The sequence below is a fragment of the Diadema antillarum genome, unplaced genomic scaffold (genome assembly GCF_040938485.1).
Source record: "Diadema antillarum isolate AM-2024a unplaced genomic scaffold, OU_Dant_1.0 scf00000219, whole genome shotgun sequence".
In the NCBI taxonomy this organism is placed as follows: domain Eukaryota; kingdom Metazoa; phylum Echinodermata; class Echinoidea; order Diadematoida; family Diadematidae; genus Diadema; species Diadema antillarum.
Genome location: NW_027271108.1, coordinates 295782 through 317395, shown reverse-complemented (window position 1 = coordinate 317395; position 21614 = coordinate 295782). Strand labels below are relative to the sequence as shown.

The 21614-nt window shown below is 35.7% G+C and overlaps 1 protein-coding gene across 1 annotated transcript in view; it reads left to right on the top strand.

Annotated features, from left to right (window-relative positions):
• The first annotated feature begins 12395 nt into the window (after window positions 1-12395).
• LOC139724526 (dual specificity mitogen-activated protein kinase kinase 1-like) overlaps window positions 12396-21614 on the top strand; it is a 39252-nt gene continuing 30033 nt past the window's right edge. Inside the window, exons 1-2 of the mRNA XM_071635660.1 lie at window positions 12396-12428; window positions 13867-13917. Of these exons, the coding sequence (XP_071491761.1) occupies window positions 13908-13917 (10 nt within the window). The 5' untranslated portion in view covers window positions 12396-12428; window positions 13867-13907. The remainder of the gene's footprint in view (window positions 12429-13866; window positions 13918-21614) is intronic.

Below are 21614 nucleotides of genomic sequence, written 5' to 3'. Positions count from 1 at the left end.
AATACATTTTAGTGTCCAGTGCTTCAAAATTATTTCCAGCACATTCTATTTTGAGATTTCAAAGAGGCCTGCAATATAAAATTACTCTGAGCTACAAGCTCACCTTATATTTGGTACCTAATAAGAAACAAAATATGAAGTTATATAGCTGTACAGTGCAGGCACTTGTTGTTGCTCAGATGAAATTAATGAAATTACTTGTTACCCTATGTCCGAAAGGATGTTGTACACTGTATTGTTGCACTCAAAAGTTGACTGTTTGACTATAAATAAGAGTTTGTTCAATATGATGATAACTACTCTTGCACAAATTAATCTCCTATTGGTCAATGTGTTCAACATAATCAGTCAAGAGGTTTTAGCTGTGAATCTTGTCATAATTTGATTTATTTGAAAGTATTGGGTTTTTGCATATATTAGTCATGCATTTACTATAATGTGTGCAAGTGGATTTAACTTTGACAGACTTAGATGTTAACAAATGTTTATTACCATACTGTATACGCTATAATTTTCGCGTACATAAATTTTCGCGAATTGCCGCTGTCACACATTTTCGCGAGTGGTTAAATTCGCGATTGGGGGATCAGAGAAAATATGAAGTGGCAAAGAAAGTGTGAATTTTCAACTTACTAGCAAATAAGAATGATACTAGTTATACACTGCATGAAAAAAAAAACTTACCGGTACCAAACTCTGCAAACTAGTAAGTTAGAATTCAACATTTTTGAAGTGGTTAAGTCCATCGCGCTAGATTTCTGACGAGTGGTCCCCTTGCGATAATGGATTGGCTCTCTACAGTATTCGTAAGTAGACGTGGACGAGCGTAAACAAGCTTAGCCAGTATGGTCTGTTCGGTAAGCCGTGACATGGTATAGTACTGAAATGTTCGTATATCAAAGCAAGGGATTCATTTTGGAAGGTAATATTTTCGCGTGTTGTTAATTTCGCAAATAGCTCCCGACTCGCGAAATTCGCGAAAATAAAACCCCCGCGAAATATAAAGCGTATACAGTACTTACTGAAAATAGTGTGTTCCATACTGTTGATTGCTGATTATACAGCTGTAGACCCTCAGGATATTTTTGTCAGTGCTCATGTTTTTGTTTGTGGCAGAGCTTAGATAATTAATGCTTCATGCCATTAGTGAGCATCATACACTTGCTAAACTGTCAGTGCTTTATTTAAGAAAAAAAAAAGGAAAGATCAAAACTTGGAAGAAAATACTGTATGCTTCACACTTTCAGATTGCAGACTTGTTTTTATGAAAACGAAAATGATCAGGCAATTGTAGCCTGTGATTGTAGCAGTATAGTAGTTCACCAAATTAATCTATTTTTCATAGTTTGAAATTTAAGAGACACATAAATAATCACTCTGTTTTATAGCTCAATTTAGAAGGTACACTTTTTTTTTTCAATTCCTAAGTGATGCATACACACAAATAACATCCAAGTATTGTGTGAATTACTTCATTAGATATTCTTGAGCCTGAATTGTAAATCATTATAAGTAAATTCTTGAGCCACTTGTACTACATGTGTGGTGTAAACATTTGGGCAAGTCCAAGATAAGGTCCCCTCAGAAGGCAAAATTTCATCTTTGCTCAATATTGACATGTTTGGTATCATTTTGAAGCTTATGAGTTGAAGTTTTGATTTCCATGGAGGAAAAAATGATATTATGTAAATTTATGCAAATTTCAAGGGCTTCATTTGCATAAATGTGAAACACAGCGTTACGTATGGGACATTTATAAAAATTCATATTAATTCAAAGGAAAGCAAATGATATTTGATTAATATGTGGACATAAGAAGTTCATCACATAGTTTAACTTGGTATGAAAATTTAGGGATTATGCAAATGATTATGCAAATTAGCTCGTGTCCTATCACGAGATGTCCCATACGTAACAAAATGAGGTCATTTTTTTAGGTTTTTTCTGAAATTGCTAAGGTTATTTTAATGCCCTTTTGGAAAGTTCTAATTTATTGTTTAGAGAAATTAAATACCAGAGAAAAAAGAAAAAAAAGTAAAAGAAACATTTTTTATTAGGCATTGATATAATGTTACGTATGGGACAAATGTGTTACGTATGGGACATTCTCATACATATTGCATGTGAATGCATGTAGCTAGCTGGGAAGGTCTCTCAGTACACAAATGGTCAATCATCCTGAAGAAAGCATCCCAACATTGCAGCTACTTTTTGAGTTATAGACACTTGAAACAATACATGAACTTGACTGAACAATTTTCAGAAAGGGGGAGGGGAAAATGGCAAAATACACAATGAAAAATCAGCATCAAGGGATGGTATAGTTTTTTGTAGAAATGAGGATTCAGTTTTCAACATTTAATGAGATGATTGGAAACCAATTATATGAATTACTTAAGAGCATACAATCTTAAGACTAGAGGAATTCAAAGTTTATGTGATGGAGTTCCAATTTGAAATGGTTGTGATATATATATATAAAAATAAAGTAAAATGATTTTTTATTTATTGCAAGTGATACACAAATTGTCCTTATTCAGTTTTCAATAGTAGCCACGACAAAATTCATGGGTATACATACTGAGGTGTGACTCGAATCAATGACCTGACTGCTAGACAGACATCACATATCTACTCGATCACTGGGGTTCCACGCAGCAGGTATTGCTTATTTATCAAACTTGATATTTCTTGTGTCAAGTTGTTTTTTATTGAAACTGAATGGCAAACTGCCCTTCATCAATGGAAGTAAACACTTAATTATTCAATTTTTCAGTAGTAACTATCCTGATGAAAATAGGGCATACAGTACATACTAAGGTTGGTCATAAAAAATATAGAATATGATTAAATGTGATTATGATGGTAAATATCTGGAGAATATTGTTTCCTTGTCAATCTAGATCAGTATTTGAGTAATTTCAACTGATTCCACCTCCAAAAAAAAAAAATTTGTTTATGGGTATTTTGCAAAATTATTTTGCAAAATACCCATAAACATGGTTCTCCACACACTAAACGAATGGGGGACAAAGGGCATGCATACCCAATTTGGTCATAAATATATAAAAATATGATTGAATATGATTATGATGGTGAATATTTGGGGAATATTGTTTCCTTGACAATCTGGATCAGTATTTGAGTAGTTTCAACTGATTTTACTTCAATAATTATGCAAAATACCCATAAACATGGTTCTTTACACACTAAATGAATGGGGGACAAACTGTCCCATACGTAACTGTCCCATACGTAACGCGTCATGTCTGTCTTTAATTAGAACCTGTAATTAGAGCTTTTTGCCTAATTACATGAAACTTACCTGTGATAATCTTGAGTGTTGTGACTTTCATCACAGTGAGTTACAAGTTGTAGAATGATATACTTTCAGAGAGTTTTGAGGTTGAAAAAAATGTTCAAAAAAACAAAATTTTTCTGGTCCCATACGTAACGGCACATATTTTCTCTTCTAGAATATAATTGTCAAGGTCATTTTTCTCAATTTTTTACATGATTATACTTCTCCTAGATATCAATCACCATGATGAAGTTCAATATGATCAAAGGCCATTAACACTATTTTTCAGGTCATAAAAGTCTCTGAATGTCCCATACGTAACGTGCGCGTTATCTTGGACTTGCCCATTTATAGTTCACTGAATGTTGCTTTGTATCTATGCATCAATTGAGGACAACCTCCTTGTTACAAAGTTAAAGAAATAATAATATTTATACATGATGTCTCGTACATCAAAATGATTAATACTTATTTTCTCAGATTATGACTGCACATGGCATTTCCTTATTTGAAGGATTAAGAAAAAATATTTTGGCATTATTAGATAAAGATGATTTTTTTTTTTTATCAGGAGGGGACAAAAGTGTGGACCTGCCCTGTGATATTATTTCACCTGCATATTATTTCTCATTTACAGAAAATTTTTATAGCAGTTTGCATGTTTGACTCTGCTATCACATGTTTCCACTTGTCCTCAAACCAATTGATAGTATCCATCACACGGATTTCAGAAAAGAAATGGTTCTTTTGTGTACATATACATTTTTAAAAATTAGTGATTCTTTGCATCATGTGCATAGTGTAGTGGTCCCATGACCCAAGATGGTACATATCTTTGGTTTTAAGGTCCTTGGTGGTTAACATTGGTAGAAGATTAAAGTACTGCCATTCCAGCTTGTGTACTCTTATTCTATTGGGCTTATTTTACTGTTTGATGATTTGTTGCTTGTAATTCCAGTGATCTCTTTCTCAACACATGTTACCCTTTCAGATGAATTTTCCTGTCATGCCAAGGTCATAATGGGCCCTTGAGATGAAAGGTCACAAGTCAAAGTTCAACTTTAGATTTTCACTCCATATACAATGTAGGGCCTACAGTCAGTTGATGAGATTTAGCCAGACAAGCTATTCTTTTTATGTCAGAGCAAGTCTGCAATTTACTTTAGATTTAGATATGTTGGACAATCTAAAGTTAAAACTCATTCTGAAAGTCCAAATTTTCTTCAAAATTTTGGACCTACATGTATGACAGGGCACGACATTATCAGTGGCCTGGGGTCACTAAGAATTGATGTTGGGCCACCAAGTTTATCATTTGGTGGCCTGATTGGGCAACTTTGAGTAAAAATGGATTGTTACTTTTGCTTTTACGTGGGGACGCTAAAATTTCAGATTTAAAGAATTTAATGGCCCAAACAGGCCAACGGACAAAAAAGTTAATGTCGAGCTCTGCATGAACCAATCAAATTAGAAAGACATTGTTATGAAATTGAGTGAGATGTTCAAATGATGGGGTTCAAAGCTCTAGTAGGATTTGAAGATGACACTATGGAGGAAATTGCCAGGAGCTTTATGTTTGCACCACAAAATCACGCTCTAGAGAATGATATTCATAAATGCATGTGTATGAAGAAAGAACCACATATTGATTTGATAAATTTATAAATTTGCTGGGGTCAGGGATAATGGGTAATACATTGTATTGAGGTCTTTTGAATGAATTCTTTAATCATCAGCCTTAATATTTAACTTAATGGAGCATGAAAGGCAGTTACAGATTGATCAGGCTTGTCACTGCAAGCACATTAAATGAAGTGAGATAGCCAAATGCATTTCTGTTGATACTGTGATTTCATTTTTGCATACAATATATAGTTTCAATTTCTAGCAATATTTGTTTTGCTTAAAATAGAGTGTGCATCATAATGAGAATTGGGCAATTGGCGACAGTAGTTACGTTCAGACGACAAGCCCTAACCTCGAGGTTATGAAACCTTGAGGTTAAGCTCTTGCCGCCTAACTTCGAAGTGCATCCACACGACGAATCTTAACCTCGAGGTTAAATATCTGCTCCTTTGAGTGCATTGATTTTTGTGTCCACACGGTGCTTATCTACGAGTTTGGACCCCCACGTCTCGAGGTTAGAGCGCTAACCATAAGATTTGTCTTGGCTCTTAACATCGAGCTAACCTCGAGGTTAGCTAACTACTAGTGCGTCTTCACGGTCCCTAACTACAAGCTTACAATGTAACCTCGAGGTTAAGGCTTGTCGTCTGAACGTAACTATTGCCTTTATGTGCAATGAATATTTCTTGGTCTGATATATGCACTGATTGAATTGCCAGCATTCCCAAGTGTGCTAGCCCTAATGAAAGTAATCTCATTTACATATACGGTAATCCTTAATCCCTTCAGCTCATCAAACTGGAAATAAAGGCTGCCATCAGGAATCAGATCATAAGGGAATTGAAAGTACTTCACGATTGCAATTCACCGTATATTGTCGGCTTCTATGGAGCATACTACAGTGACGGAGAGATATGCATGTGTATGGAGCACATGGTAAGTTCATCATCTCTTTTCTGTGCATTTTTTTTGGGGGGGGGCAAAAATAAAAGTGTTTCATTTTATATTATTCTGCATGTGTACATGTATGGCTATAACATTTATTTCATGGAAAAGCTGTCATAGAAGATATCTTGTTACTGTAGAGTCATTCACTTATTTTCTATCATTTATGTATTGTTTTTCCTACCCTAGGTATACAATTGCATGCTGTATGATGATATTGTAGGTCCCAAGCAATGATTTTTCATTCATCAGATATAAAAGGATAAACACATTTCTTTGTCCTAGAACATTATATGTTCAATGTGTTTCTTTAATGAGGAAAACATCTCTTATAAGTGTGCCATTTCACATGTGAATCCAGCTCAGATGATCCTGAAATGAGTTAATTTGCATGGCAGATCGACAATGTAGAGTTTACATCTCTAAAATTTTGAGGAGCAAGTACATTTTGTAATTAGATGAAATGTATCTCTTCAAAATATTCAGTGAATTTGATTAAAAGTCATATTGCCATATCTTTTCAGAGATTAGATTTCATGTCCTTTTTAAAGGCATGCCCTTTGAATTGTCCTTGGTCTTAATCGAGCATCTATGAGATATAATTATTGCATTTTGAGAAAGTTTAAAGGTCAAAGTTAAGCCTTGCTCCTCCCATGCCCAATGCCCTCAACAAAGAAATTCATAGAAATTGTTGGCAGTCAGAGGTATTGCCAATGAGAGTTTTTACTGCAGTTAACCCTCTATGAACCAACAATGTCAGGTACTGTACCACTGACTTCATGTAATGCAAACAGGTTGCCTAGCAGTGACAGGGTTAATAGCTTTGCTGTCCTGCAAGTGATCTTGTTAGTGCATAACTCGCACCAGGGAAACACATGCTAGCAATTGCCTCTGGTTATGTGGGACAGGCAAACGCCCCAACTCGCAATGTTGAACCGGCGGTGCCCATTTCGTCATACATGTACAGCAAATTATGTTGTAATATCATATCTCGCCGGCCTGCGCGGAAAGATCAACCGCAATCTGGCTCAGAGCATCGTATTCACAAAGAGTACATTTGTGCAGCCCAAAAAGTGAGAAAATGAGGTCCAGATTTTGGTGGAAATTTTTCTCTGCCGCGGATCATAGAGACAGTACCTCTTTTCATGTAGCTTTGCACAAGCGGTTCATTAAGCTATGCAATGCTGCTGATGCATGGAAAGGTATCACAAGTGCAATAACTAGTACTTCATTCCATTAGCTACAAAACCGTATCGGTATACATTATGGCACAGAACATCTATGAAGATTGCATTCAAAGTCGAGTGTGTGTGACAGTATTGGCAGGAAAACAACATTTTTTCTTTTCAAGGGAGCTGAAATTAGACCTTCAAAACAATTTAGAGTAACCTAAATATATGATGAAACGTGTGAGTTGCTGCTGAAAAGGAAGGAGAGCCATAGCTAGCAGAGGTCACGGGCATGTAATCATGAATGCCATTTATGAATGTCGTTTGCTTCAGCATTGAAAATTTTTTTGAGCCCAGATGACCCGTTTCTTTGCTTGACCTTTTTTCCCCATCAAACTTGATGCATGAAATGCGTGGTAAGATGAGCATTGTTCGATGTCAATAGAGGAATTCAAAAAATTTGATACTCTAAGAACTCGACTGAAAAGGCCAGCCAGTTTAGATGTCAACAACAGAATAACATGAACACATTCTATGCAACTACCAATCAACCCCCCCCCCCCCCAACCATCAGGAAATGATTAAGCTTGTGTACATGTGCAGATATGTACAGCTTGCTAATTATGTAAAATTGAGTGTAGAGGTCTGCAGACATGAACTAGCCAGTGTAGTGTATTGGAGTATATCCCAATTTTTTCCCCTCATTTAGCGCCAACATTTGCACGGGAAGTACTGAGTCATACTTGTCTACATGGTGCATATATTCAGGTTCTGTACACTGTATGTGTGTTATCCTGAGCACTCAGTTCTCAACAGCTTCTATAGGGTGATATCAGTGGTCTCATCATGAGAGAGATGATTCCACACTGTGCAGCTGTGTGTGGTTGTCTCAGTACAGCATTTTCATTCTGTGTCGTAAACCCCTGCAGAGACAATGCAAGCAGTATTTTGACATTCATTTGTATACAAATTGTATGTAACCTTCACTTGCCCAGCCAGGTTAGAAGTGGCAGTCATAGTGCTTGGTGTACTGTCTGATACTCACTCGCTGCCCTGTAATGCTGGCATTATTGCTGTTTGATACTGCCCTGGATGGAATACTACCTTCTAGAATTCCCAGGCACTTGAATAAACAGGGCTCCCAGTAAATACAATGGTGGTGTATTAATATTGCTTCCAAGGAGGGGCTGAGTATGTGTGTGTGTGTGTATGTATGTGTGTGTGTGTATTTATGTGTGTGTGTGTGTGCGTTTGTGCATGTGTGTGTGGATGTGTGTGTGTGTGTATGTATGTGTTCGCTTACAGGAGGAGTATTCAATTGTATGCATGTGTTTGAAGAGACCTTTCTATGTTTATGGCCAATGTTATGATATTTAAATCAGATTTCTCAGGTTTTCATTCTGAATATTGATAGTTTTAAACACAGATGTTGATCCATATGCAATATAGATGATTTGAATATTCCTTCTACGGTATGCGAAAGGATCATAGCATTATTAGTCATATAAAGGTAAATATTGTAAATTGTTATCACATTATACTGTAAAATGAGGAATTTTCGCGTGCATTTTAATTTTGCGAATTTCGCGAGCGGCAAGATTCGCGAAATTAAAATGCGCACGAAAGTTCTTGTCTACACTATATGCATTGAATGCCAGTGGCAGTTCGCGAAAATTTCATGCCGCAAAAAAGGCCGTCGGCTCCAATTCCCGAAAAATTCATGCCGCGAATATATCATGTTTTACAGTACTTGTAATCATTCCACTAATGGACACTCTCTGTTGAGCTGTTGGATTATGAGACTAGAGGAAGCAATATGTGACAATCTTACTATACAAATGACGCACAGGTCTGAGTGTGTCAGTCGGAATTGTGTGCATACATTTTGTAAGGTAACTATGGAATGCTTTGGTTTGGGCTAAATTCCATAGTAACAGCATGCACACTATATTCCGACTGAGGCACGAAAAGACATGTGCATCATTTATTTATAGAATTGGTAATTTTCTTGCCAAAAACCCATTCTTCTATCATGTTATCCTATGACAAATTTACTGGGTGCATTTCCTTTTGGCTTGCCATAGATGAGAGCCCGAAAACCATGCATCAGTTTTTAGTGGATGCATGGTTTCTCTTCAGAACCATGCATCAGTACCATGCATCGGTAAAAACTGATGCATGGTTGTTTTAGCCAATAGGAATCTCGTACTGAATGCGCGAACGCTTGCTTAATGCGCGAACCTTTGTTACAAGTGCGCGTACTCTTGCTACAAGGGCGCGATAACATGTTTACCATTGTGACTCAGCGTGCGGCCAGTATAAATAAACACATAGCTCTCGACCAATGAGATCGCAGGATTCTTGCTACCCATTCTATAATGCCATATGATGATAGTTTTACCCATATAGATAAAGTGGTATTTGTTAGAATTTTACTGTTTGTCTCGTGGAAAGAGGGGCTATGAATATGTCTCCTGTTCAAAGTTGATTTCGACCAGATCATAATGTGACCTTCATATGACGTCCAGGTCTATATAGTTGTGGCTCTGAATGACCGCAGTAACCTGTATCATAAAGAGTAGGTATATACATATTCTATGAACATTCATATGATAAAACATATAATTGTTAGCTCTAGTGACCCCTGGATAGAAATGCAAGTATGTGTGCATGTGTACAGCTGTACAGCCACAGTGTAGATTATTGTATGACACTATAGGGCTGGCAGGACAAGGAAATAACTGCAGGGTGTTACAGTGTCTCTTACTGATACACTAGACATGCACAATTGTACTGTATACTCTTCCCACCCATACAGTGCAGAAAAGGATAGCAGTGACACACTATTTCAATATCATTTTACTTCTATTCATCATCATGCATAATTTTGACATGTGAAAGTTTGAATAGTGGACAAGTGTATGTATGTCAGTTGCAGACACTGTTGTTCTGTCGTGTTTTTTGTCATGAAATGCAACATTTTAATGTAAAATCTAGACGCAGAATTGGTTGCAAACTTTACATTTTGAACTTTGTACTGTTGTGTCATCCAGACGTTGTAGTTTAAGCAAATGATGTGATTACAAATAAACAGACCCAAGTAAAATGCATCTTGGGTGAAAAATTACCAAAATTAAATTTCACAATGAATTCTGAAGGAAATCCCTTCAAGTTTCCTTTCTTAGGCAATGTAAATTGTGTAAGCGTGTGTCAGTGATTATGAACATTACATGGTGCTGCATACATGTACCCTCTTTGTAGCAAGTGCAACTGACCCCACTGTAGGCAAGTAAAGTGCTTTCAAATGCATCACATATTCTTGTAATGGACTATGACCTGTTGGCTCTCAAGACTTGCAATATTAACGCAAGAAGTCCGTAGATTTTGTTGATATAGTTTGCTTTCAGTGTAGTTTTTCATGTGTTCTGAGGATATATGAACTTCACTGTCGCCATGTTTTGCTCCACGGCAAGTACATTTGTAGTTGTTTCATTTCAAACTACTACCTACCTACACTGTATTTTAGAACAAGGTAGCAAATATTGACCTGTCTAGACTCCAGATCCTAGTCTTGTTCTACAGGTGTTTGATATCAACAAAATTGCTCTTGTCTGTTTATTTCTCAAATATCTGGTTTGAGTTTGAGTCAGGGGGAAATGGGGGAAATTTTGTGTCCGCTTGTGCTATTTTATTGAATAATATGCAATTCTAGCATCAGATTTTTGTCACAGTGATTGTACACCATGTGTACTTCCTGACTCATACACTTAATGTATGCAATATTTTTGCATGATTGATTTCTCAAGCTTGATCTTTTGAGACTATTTTCATGCTTTTACTTTCACTGACTGGTGATATTCAACTCATTAAGAAATCTCTGGACGCAAGTGTATAGAACACACAAAACACAAAATACTACAATGTATAGCACTTGGCTCTTTTCTTGTTGCGCAGGCATTATAGAGAATCTGTAGAAATTTGCAAAATTTTCCACACTTTGAAGTACAGGTACACTGTATAATCCTCTATGGTTATTTGAGTGTTATGACTTTTAATGAAGTGATGCAAAGTGCTTTCAGCATTGCAGTTTGAACTTTTAAGTTTGTTTCTTCTCCTACAAAATACATTTATTTCCAAAAGTGTATTTATTGCTTTAAATGATGGTGATGCGTAATCAAAACTGTGATTATTTATTGATTTTTACCGAGCTCTGCATAGTGTTTTACTGCATGTAATGCATAGGTGAGATACAGTATGTAATTCAGTGTATTCATTCATTCATTCATTCATTTATTTTATTTCCACATGGTCACTTGTTTCAAGTCCGTGCATCTTAATAAAAAACATTAACATCACGTAATACAAAAACATCATAATACACAAAATCATACAGAAGAAGAAGAAGAAGAAGAAAAAAAAAAAACTACTTGAGCTTACAGGCTACATATCACATTCTCTATCCCCCCCCCCCCCCCCCCCCCTGCTGGCAAATAACTCTACGCCAAATCTATTAGATGTTTTATAGACTTTTATATGATAATACACAAACAAATATACACAAAACACATGACTCCATCACTGAAAACAATCTCGTTGATCAAAAGCTACATTGTAGATATCTGTATCGTTCTGTGTACCCAGCACTTGGCATACCAATGCAAAGGTCAAGATTTGTTCTCCCTGCAAACTCTTGTGATTCCTGGAGTTTTCCTTACATGTGTAATTGTGTTCATAAAACAGGTTCAAGCATTTTACAAGATGGAATTCAGCCAAATTACTAGATTGTAATATTGGTAGAGGGAAGTGTGTGTAGGGCAGTATTATCAGATGTTGCAGGTCAAAGCAAGCCTGAATCCCAAGACTTGCTAAGGCTCAATTTTGCAAAACACTACAAATGCATTGAAGAAACTCTGAATGTCAGCATGATGGTAAACATTCAACAATTTGTTGTGTCCTTTATGGCTTTAGCACTTTTCTAGGGCAACCACAGAGAGCCCTTTCAATTGGTGAAAAACCACTCAAAGCACATGTATGAGCATTGTGTGATGAAGTGTGAAATGCAAGTTTGAAAAGGTGTCTTTTTTTTTCAAGGGTAAAGTCCAAAGGCATGAATGTTGGTTTTTTTTTTCCTCTCTCTCTCAGAATGCATGAGCACATACAATTTCTGACACTTCTCATTCACTTTCTGCACTTTTTGAACACCCCTGACCGCTTATTTTGCTTCCACAGAAGCTTTTGTGACTCATGGCAGTTTACCAAATAACTGTTTGTTGTTGTATGTGTCTTATTTATTGTTCATACAGGATGGAGGTTCCCTAGACCAAGTAATGAAATCTGCACCAAATAGCAGGATTCCGGAAAATATTCTTGGCAAAGTCACAGTTTCAGTAAGTAGATTTGTTCAGTGAATTATAACCAGACTCAAAAAATTAAATGAATAAATGAACCAAGAGATAAGATGAATTTTGGAGAAGGTAAGTGAATTATTTCCTAGATGAATAATTGATTAATGCCAGGGACAGATTTGATATGGTTTAAAGATCATGTGTCCCCTTTCCAAATATCACAAATTTTTGCATGGTTGAAGAATAATGTCACCCAGCATCATGTATAAAATCTAATTTTTCCCCCTTTTTTCCCATTGGGTCATAATTGTATATCATCAGAACACATGATACATCTTAGTATTTCTGAGAAAGCACTTTGAAAAAAAAAAAAAAAACCCTCGTCACTTAAAAGACAAGTCCACCTTCATATATGTGGATTGAGTGAATGCAGCAATGTTTAATAGTAGAACACATCAGTGAAAGTTATGGGGAAATCGGATAATCCGTTCAAAAGTTATGAATTTTTAAAGTATCTACACAGTCACTGCTGGATGAGAAGACTACTAGAGTGTATGATGTCACATGTGTGCAACGCTACAAGGAAAATATAAAGAGAATTTCACAAAATTTTTCTTTTTGAAAAAAAGTGCACATTTCCTCAACTTGTCACTGACGTATGTTAAGGGTAATATTATTCCCCATTGCCTTCTGAAAGAGGAAAGTCAAAGTTTTCTTTTATTATGCAAGAAAAGTGAAAATATGTTGAATTTTCTTTATATTTCCTTTATATGGTTGTATACATGCCACATCATTAGCTGTAGTAGTCTTCTCATCCAGCAGTGACTGAGTAGAAACTTCAAAAATTTATCACTATAAATGGATTGTCCGATTATCCTCAAACTCTTGCTGATATGCTGCATTCATTCAATCCATATGTCTATGAAGGTGAACTTGTCCTTTAAGAATGTACTCCCCCTTTGCACTGAGAATAATGGTTGGAATTTTCTCGGGGTCTGAGAAAATTTACTGGAAATCTATAATGTTTATTCCCCCCCCCCCCCCCAATCATTAAGAAGTTTACTGTTTTGTTATTCTGAGGAAAGGTCTGTATTACCTACCTCAACCAGCTTTGTATGAAAGTAATTTTAATTTTGGGGGTTACAAAAAGACCCACTGACTTTATACATAGCCCTTTGATTATTCAATAAAAGTGTGGTTAATGTGTGAATATAATACTTGTGCCTCTTTTGTCTAATAATTAATGTTACCCCAGTAAATAATCAGTATTATGAAACTACAACACGTGTATGAACAGTGGCAATTAAAGAGACTGTCACTACATTGTATGTGTCAGTGTTTTCATTTGTAAGAGCTTATTTCATTGAAAACAAATGTGTGTACTTTTTTACTTTTTGCATAGCTTGTAAGCATACTATGCAAATGATACAGTGTGCTGTGGATAATACTAGTAAATAATTTTCTTTCTTCTGTCCTGTAGGTTTGAAAGGTCTCAGCTATTTAAGAGATGTGCATGACATCATGCATAGAGGTAAGTGCATAAATGAAACTTTTCTTCCAGTAGTTTACGATACATGAGTTACACAAAAGCTGCATGCAGGATACCTGTGCGCAAGTCATTTGTGAGTTTGGGAGTAAGAATTGATATTGTGTGGTTTTTATGCCTCCGCCAACGAAGTGGCCGGAGGCATTATGTTTTCGGGTCGTCCGTCCGTCCATACGTACGTACGTCCGTCCCGTTTTGTTTTTGTCGATATCTCAAGAACCGTGTGGTGGTTTTACATCAAACTTGGTATGAGGGTATATCCTGGGGGGATAATACTTTGTTTGGATTTTAGGGTCATGTGGTCAAAGGTCAAAGGTTATTTTGTGAAAAAAAAAAGGTTGAAAATTCATGTTTTTCTCCATATCTCGCAAATGGTTCAAGGTATCTTCATGGAACTTAGTATATATGCTTGTTCCAATGGGCAGTGATTATCTAGGGAAGTTGGGGGGTCATGGTTCAAAGGTCAGGGGGTCAAAGGTCAAGATCAACTCCTCAAAATATCACTACTCTCCTATTTATGCAATGCCTGAAGGTTTTTTTTTTTTAACTTGATGTATACATGTAGTACCCAATATATATTCTGTGGGAAGTTTCTTGCCTAAAGGTCAAAGGTCAAGTGAAAGTGCTGAATTGCACTTTTTCCTCCATATCTCAAAAGTAACTCAAGGTATCATCATGAAACTTACATATTTATGCATGTTCAACCTAACAGTGATTCTCTTTGGAACTGTGAGGTCAAAGGTCAAAGGCCAGGTTTAGATAATGCTATTTTCCCATTTGATACTGAAATTATACTTTTTCTCAATACCTTGAAAATTACTCAATGCATAAACGTATAGGGGCATTTCCGTGAGTTGTGCGACATGACCACCAAAATTTTACCCGCATATTTCAGGACAACTGATAATCTTACTTTGTTAGCCATAGTTTGAAGTGTGTGAAACCAACTTTACCTTTAAGAAAAGTTCCCTTTTGTGCATTTTTATACCTTTTGAAGCCAGAAAGCATTTCTTTGACCTAAAAATCCCTAAAAATGCATTTTTGTTGCTCTTTGTGATTATTTTTTATATTTGAGGCTCAAATCAAACTTTGTTTGGTTTTACAAATCAAAAATATATTAATCTAGCAGAAAATAAAGTGGAGATCTCGATATAAGATATGTACTTCGGACACCAGCGTGCTCTTACATAGCTCGAGAAGCTGCTGTAACGTGAGTTACCGAAACATGAACTTTTTAACCTAGCAATTTTACTATGCCCAACTGAGACATGGTATTTTGGATTATCAAATAACTATGCAGCACACATCCAAGAAATATGATGGGACTTATAGTCTTTGCTTCAAATTCTCATAACAGAGGTCTTAAAATTGTAACGTGAGTTACCATGTAACGTGAGTTACCACAATGCAACGTGAGTTACCGACATGATTTTTCTTTAATACCAAGAAATGATATGAAGGTTGTGATTGTAAGTAACCAATGAGTGTACATGATTACTGAACTCTTGTATTAAGATTCTATTTCCAGTAGATTGTTATTCTCTTGGTCTCTCTCTATCACCAAACCAACTGGTCTACATGTACAATGTATTGATTACACATGTTCATCACATGTTAACTTCTGAAAGAAACTGTTCCATATTTACTATTTAATATTACAGTGCATGTATACTGATCTGTTACGAAAGTTGTTAAAAGACATTTCTTCTAAAGCTGCATGGACCTTGTTCCAGCAAATTATCAAAATTTTGTGAGAACTATTAATAGCCTCCTGATTGGGATAATCACTGCATGATTACTCTTGAAAAGTTCTTGTTTTTGTAATTCAAGTGATTACTATTTGACATTTCATAGTTTATACCTACCTGTATAGACCAAAGCCATTGTTTATGAGGCTGAAACATTTACATGTATGAACAGAATTTTAAGATTGGAGCTCGCTTCCTGCTGTTTTTTTCTGAGATTTTTGAGAACTGAACATTGTGAATTTGACACGCTTATGTGTTTTATACTATTCTACTCTGAGGTTTTAGCTATATTGTTGCAAAATCCTACAATGAAACTTTTCCATGTTTACTATAATTTACTTTACATGCTGATCTATTACCAAAAACTTGTTGAATGTGAACCTCATTATCAGACATTTTCTTTAAGAAGTGGACAGTCATGTACCTTAAAGCAAACTATCAACATTTTGTGACATTAATAGTTAGCCTCCTGATCACAAAATATTTACTATTCATGTTTTTCATTGGGATTTACTGCTTCAGTCTGCTTGATTACTCTAGAAAATACTGGTATATACTTTTTACATGTATGTACAATTTAAATAATGGCTACTTGACATTTCATAGACCAAAGCCATTGTTTTTTAAGGCTAAAACATTTATGAACATGTTTTATTAAACTGATCAATACTGGTAGCAGATAATTAAAATTTATCTGCAGTTTCTGTAATTCAAGTCTAATTTCTGTACCAGTTTCGTATAAGAATTTGTAAACAAATCAAACATACAAACAATTGATTATTGAGTAATTCAAACAGTTATCAAATAATTGGAATATTAATTGCATTGTTTAAAAGTTAAAAGATTTATTGAAATATTTCATTTCTGAACCTTTAAACTCTCCACAGACTACATGTACAGGTCTCTAGTCTTGTGACTCAGTGTATTAAATGGAATAGTTTATGGATGACTTGTTTTATCTAGATACATGTAGCCTGAAATCCATTTAAATCTAGTAAAATAAAAAAACAATCAAATCAAATTCTCAATTAAATCCTCAATTTCTGATGCATTTGTTAACTGGAAATGAGTGTAATTTAATGAAATAGACTCTGTTTCATATCATTTTGTTGAATACAATTTTTGTCTCAGTACAAATGAAAGCTTGGAAAACGACTCAATTAAAAATGAAATTTATCTTCACATTGGTATTCTAAATGTAAAGTTTCCTGCCTTTTGGTAATCTCATGGATAAAATGGGATTAATTACTGTCAGATCAATGTTCAAATCAATTTAGATTCTTTATTCACAGAGTTTGTTTGTGAAAAAAAGTTGTCTTGGTAAGTTTTCTTTGGATTATTAAGACAAAAAATCGTCTTGTGATCATGTGGACAAACTGTAACGTGAGTTACCGCTTCACATGACGATACCTGGAGAATGTAAGACAATTTGAATTTTTACCATACTCGGTGATGTATGTTGTTAGTCCATGACTTTGACACAATAGACTTTAAAGTCTCTCTGTTTCTTGTTTGAGGAAACTTTTGAATATAAGACATGCTAAATTTTCGCATGTCCAAATTATGTAACGTGAGTTACCGACATTTGTAGTGTTTTTTCTCATAGTTCTCATAAGAGTCTGTGGATGTAATGTTGCTGTGAGGTAGGATGGAGGTGCATGATACTCATTCACATAGTAACTCATATCACTAATTAGGTTTTAAGGATATTGATCTCAACAACCTAATTTTGAGTTCAAAATGTAACGTGAGTTACCGTGGAAATGCCCATAGAAGGGTCAAAAGTCAAGTAAAAATCATCAGTTCCCCAAATACCTGCACTCTGACATTTTAATCATTCATCCAATTGAACCTAGTTCTAGGAAAGTGAACATTCAGCACATTTGTGTCAAACCTGTCATTTTAATATTTTGCCGATTGTGTGAAACTGTCATCACACATTGTCAAGACATTGTACTATAGACCTATTAGGAGAACCATGCATTATGGCGGAGGCATATCAGTCACCATAGCGATATATCTAGTTATTTCATAGACTATTGTTTAGTAATTGTAGCCATTTGAATGGATGAAATATTTTCATGTGTTTACTTTCACGCTGGTCTCACATGTCACAACATCACGCCAAATGTCCAAAAATGCCAACTCTGAAATATTTGTCTTCATGGTGTACAGCTACTTCATCAACATGATTATATGTTCAATTGCGCTTGATACATGAAGGGTGCTTGGGTAATCGTCAACTATAACTCAGGCAAGATCAAGTAGCTGACAGCAGAATGCACCTTTTGTGGGAGCTATATTGTACAAGTGTAGGGAAAGAAATGTATAAGGAATAACAAACCAAGATAATAAATATTGAGAAGTTTTATGGTTGAAATGTTGAATTAAGAAAATGCTTCAAAATTCTTAAATGCCAGAAAGAACCAGAAGACTGGTGAGCAATCAAAATGAAAATACAAGAAAATTTGAGGAACATTAGCAGTTTTAACTAATGATTGCTTTAACGGGATGATAGAGTATTGGTTGAGATGAGGATTCACCTTTAACATTTTGTGAGATACTTAAAAACCACTTTATAAAATGTTAAAGAGCATACCATTGGAGTAGGAATTTATTTTAGGAAAATTGGTTTTGAAATGGTTGAGATATTCAAAAACAAGGTACAACAAAGCGATCGTAATAAAAGGTGGGCCCCACCTTTTATTGATATCAATATGTGTGGATATCTCAGACATTTCAAAACCACTTGTCATCGAATAAACTTTGAATTCTTCTTAGAATTTTATACTCTTTCATATTTCATATTGGTAAAGGGGTTTCTTATTATCTTGCAAAAAAAAGTTGGGAACCTGGAGTCCCATCTCAACCAAAACTACAAAATGTATATGTCCCTTTAAATGTTCAATGAAAGCATTAATGCAATCTATTTGACAAGATCGTCCATTGTCAAGAAAGGTAGTGAGGAAGTAGGATATCGTGCTGAGTGGGACAATTTGTTTTCAAGGCCAAATATTTTTTAAAGACTTTTTGATCCGTGATTGCATTTTGTTCTTTCAGTTTTATGCTTTTCTTGCGAGATACTTGTCATGTATATATAATACATTGGAATGCAGAACTTCACAGGCCTTTGCATTCATGCACCATGTAAAAAAAGAGAACACAATGTGTCAATGTATTGTCAGTAAAAGGCCCCACTTCACTTTTAGAGAGCTGCAAGTCACGCGTGTGGAAGCTCCTGCTTCATTTCCTGGACAGAATAGGGTGGAAACCTGGTGAAGCAGTGTGTGAAACGCTGGGAAAGTGACGAGAGCGTGCGTAAAGCTTTCAACAAGGCCTCAGTGTTCACACTTTATACATGCCTTGTCAAAAGAAGTTAGTACCAGCCTAGCACATTTTGCCATATATATGAAGAAGCAGGTACTGTTTATAAACACTCAAAACATGTCAGTGTGTTGTTTATTTTTGAATATGTACATGTCTAACCACTTTGCATGAAAATTGCAGATTAAAGGGCAAAAGAAGGTCATTCATGAGGGATAATGAGGCACCCATGTACTGTGTTTCACAATTAGTCAACAACCCCCACCCCCCCCCCCCCCCCCCCCCCAAAAAAAAAAAAAAAAAATCTAATGGGTTATTTGGTATTTGCTTTTGATATGCTGTATGTTTTGGAAATAAATGCCCCAAATTCATTGAGAAACATCTTCCCTTGGGGAAAATAACAGTAGATTAACCATGCAGTTAGTTTTTCTTTTTTTCTCTCTCTTTTCTGCGGCTTATCCACAATGTGAAAGAAAATAGTTGGATGAAAAAAATCCATGTCATATAAGAGAGTGGTCATCATGTGATTGTCAAGTCAGTCTTGGAGTTTCAGTACTTACCTCTTTTTACTCTCTGAGACTTCTAATATGTGCAGTTTAGTTTACCTGTTATTAATCACCATAATATTCCAGTTGGAAGATTCTAGGCATTTGTTTCGGAAGTTGATTCACCAAGGCCATGAATATAGGATGTTGGGAGTATGGAACAAGAGAAGATAATTGTGTGAAATCTAGCACACTGCAGGAATTCAATATTGAACAAACTCTCCTTTTCCAAAAAGTTCCTACTCCTCAGCTTTGTGTTGGTTGTAGTTTTAAAAAGAACTTAAACAGAGTGGGGTGGTACATGTAAGTTGGTCCTTTTTTTTTGGGGGGGGGGGGGGGAGGATTAAAATTTTAACATTGTTTCACTGCATTTTTGTGTCTACAATGTATTTGTTGAAAAAAAAACTCTTTCTTTTATGTAATGATAGTTACAAAACATGAAGGTGAACATACTGTATGTTAAGAAGTTAAAATGTATATATTTGAGAGAACTTTCGAAAAAGAATTGACAAAAATCTGAATAGGTCATTTTCCATCGCTGTAAGGCATCAGGTAATGAGGAAAGTGATGAATGTACATGTAGATAAATAGGAAGGGGGGGGGGTGGGTAAAGAAAAAAAAATACAGCTCTAGCTGTGTGGATGGATGTTTTGCTATGAATTAGCCTTTTACAGGAATATTTATTTAGTTCACAACTGATGGAAAGAGAAAGCGAGTTTTCAACATGGTTTAGGATTTATTACCTCATAGCTTATGATTGCACACATGATACCTACCAAGTCTTAATTCCTGATCAGTACCGTGAACATCCTTGATGTGTTCAGTGGTGAAATCCTACACCCTATCATTTTGAGGAGAGTGTAAGGTGTCATAGGGGTATTTTATACCTACAGTATGAGGTAGCATTCATCTACAACACCCACTTCTTGGTAAAAGCACTTGGGGGAAAAGGTGAGTGTTGCTATTTACCAACACATTGGGCAAAAGGATTTTTAAATTTATTGCAGACATGATACGAGTAATAAATAGGATGCTTTGTTGAGAGGCATTTTAAAAATATCATCAGCCCAGGGTACGTTTACCTGACCGGCAGGCCAGGAACTTGCTTAGGTGAAATCCCACTTTTCCCCCACCAGTTCAAGGATGATTAAAATAGACTGTAAATGCAGACACTGGCTATTGGTCAAGGCAGTTTACTTTCTTTTGGTCTAAAGGGCATAACTTCTGTTGGATGCGTATCCATCCTGTATGAGAATAATCTTGATTATCTTTCGAAGTGACTATACAGGATGTATGCAAGGCCTTGAATTGATGACTGACTACTGATCTAGAAATGCTTCAGTTTACCAGCTGTGCGCTGTGGGTAAATGATCAATTGTCTTTGAATTTCAGGTCATTGAAGACACCTGAACTGCCTTAATTTCCAAACGATTTTCAAGTTGGCTCTAATGAATATATAGTAAAATCAGATAAAATAGAATGGTACTGATTTGTGAAGGTTTGATCAAAATCAAACCTACATATAGCAGGGAGGCTTAGGAACTTCAAAGTTTTCCATGTTTCTTTGAATCGGTGACATTATTTGTAACCACCTACCCCAGTAGGCAGATTTTATGATGTCATTGAGTCTTTCCATTTGTGGGTATTTATAAAGATAATGTGAAACCTGAACATTGTTCTTTTTTATGAAACTGCTGTTTTTGTTATAACTTTACTCAATGTGTGGGAGTCAACTTGAACTCGATACAATGTGGCATTGTAAGTGTGGGGTTCATTGCAGACATGTCAATGCCTGTTGTTACATTTTGAAAGTCTGAATTTGTGATGAATTTTCTTTCTGAAATTGTTAGAGTAGGAGTGTTGTATCCTGTTTATGCCCCTGCCGAATAGATTAGGCCCAATTTCTCAGCATGTAAACAGTAGTACAAATGAAATCAAAACTGGATTGACTGTACTCATTTATTCTTTTGTTTTCAGAGAATCACCTTTTGAATTTCATTCTCAAGTTCAGCTCCCTGTCTGGTTTTATTTTGTTTTATTTTGCCTTGATTGATATTGACCTACA